The 1,558-nt window shown below is 35.6% G+C and overlaps 1 protein-coding gene across 1 annotated transcript in view; it reads right to left on the bottom strand.

Moving 5' to 3' along the window:
- LOC103132447 (phosphatidylinositol 4,5-bisphosphate 3-kinase catalytic subunit gamma isoform-like) overlaps positions 1–1,558 on the bottom strand; it is an 18,632-nt gene that overhangs the window by 3,173 nt on the left and 13,901 nt on the right. The window contains exons 11-12 of the mRNA XM_007544258.1: positions 584–695; positions 250–407 (exon numbers count right to left, since the gene is read on the bottom strand). Of these exons, the coding sequence (XP_007544320.1) occupies positions 250–407; positions 584–695 (270 nt within the window). The remainder of the gene's footprint in view (positions 1–249; positions 408–583; positions 696–1,558) is intronic.

Genomic DNA, 1,558 nt, shown 5'->3' with positions numbered 1-1,558 from the left:
TTATTTTTATTAGATGAATAAAAATCTATGAATTAGTACATTTCGATCTTTCTCATATTTCAAAAGAAGTGAATTGTATTGAACTAAAAGTAAATAAAGAAACAAAAATAAATCTTTATTATTTGCTACTCAAAAGGAAGTAAAGGATGACTCCACTTCTCACTTCTTTAAATTCAAACATTTTTCCAGTCTAAGCTAAAGCACACAACCACACACAGAGTGACACAGCTTCATCACACAGCTTCGTACCCGGAACCGCTGAAAATAGAGGCTGTTTCGACCTCTGAGCCTGCCCATCACATATAAGAAGTCAGGTGTGAGGACAAATGGTGCCCGCTCCCTGCTCACTCCAAGAAAGTGCTTCCTGTTACCCAGGATGTGACCAAAGTCGATGTGGAACAAGTTTCCTGTGCGGAGGAAGGAGAAAGGAAAATCAGAGTTTGGTTTTTTCCATCCCAGAGCTTCATTCCTCTTAAGTGTTTTTATTACTCTATCACTTTCTTAAAATTAGTTTAAATAAACATAAAATTTTTTTTATTTTATTTTATTACTGCACAAACATCCAACAGAACGTGCTGCTTACCTTGGTCTGTGATCATGATGTTGTCGTTGTGTCTGTCTCCTATTCCCAGGACGTAGGTGGCCACGCAGTATCCTGCACAGGACTTCACGAACCTCTCCACTGTCTTGTAGTGCTGCAGTCACACAAAGAACAGCAGTATGAGAGTACATGAAGCAGCAGGTCCTCGAATCTTCTTCAATTCTTTTCTGGTAACAAATTCAATGTGGTGATTCTTTAGGAATTAAATTAAATAGGTATCTGCAAAATCTAATCCTCTACTGCTAACGCCAGCATACTATGCAATCCTTGGAGCCATATTTGCCTTTAGTCCAGCAAAGTATGATTGGTTTAGAGCCACAAGTGTTACTTTATCTTTTTCTTAATTTATTTCTTTAGAAAGACAACTTAATATTTTTTGACAAATATCTACTTCATGATTTAAAAAAAAATAAATAAATAACCCAGTTATATTTCTGTTTTTAGGTTTTAAAATGAAGGGGAAAAAATTATTTGCAGGAAATAAGGTTCTTACTGTGAGATGTTTCAATTCATGGAAAATGAGAGAAAAACATAATGACAAGATAGATCTAAAACAGTGTCACTGCTATTTTTAATGTTATTCTGTCAAAAGAAATCGATTTATTATATATATTAAAAAAAAAACATTAGTAAGCATTTCTTATTAAATTTAAGTTGAAGAGCCTTTGTGTTGAAAGAGCCACTTGTGGCTCCAGAGCATCCCTGGCATTGCTGCCATTATTCAGTATTCCAAAGCTCAGCTGGCTCTTAAGGAGTCCAAGACCATGTTATAAAAGAAGCCATTCATAAATTAATTGGATGATAAAATTGAGTTCAGATGTTTGCATACTATGGAGAAAACGACAAATTGTGGGCACAAATGGGTCTTCCAAAAGGACGATAAGAAGCATCATTTCAGCTGGGAAGAGGATTTAGGACAATGAAGTTGATGATTTGGAAAGGCCTGTGTTGGACTGG

The sequence above is a fragment of the Poecilia formosa genome, unplaced genomic scaffold, assembly GCF_000485575.1.
Source record: "Poecilia formosa unplaced genomic scaffold, Poecilia_formosa-5.1.2 Scaffold1059, whole genome shotgun sequence".
NCBI classification, from domain to species: domain Eukaryota; kingdom Metazoa; phylum Chordata; class Actinopteri; order Cyprinodontiformes; family Poeciliidae; genus Poecilia; species Poecilia formosa.
The sequence above is the reverse complement of the archived record's forward strand: the minus strand, read 5'-3'. Positions and strand labels throughout refer to the sequence as shown.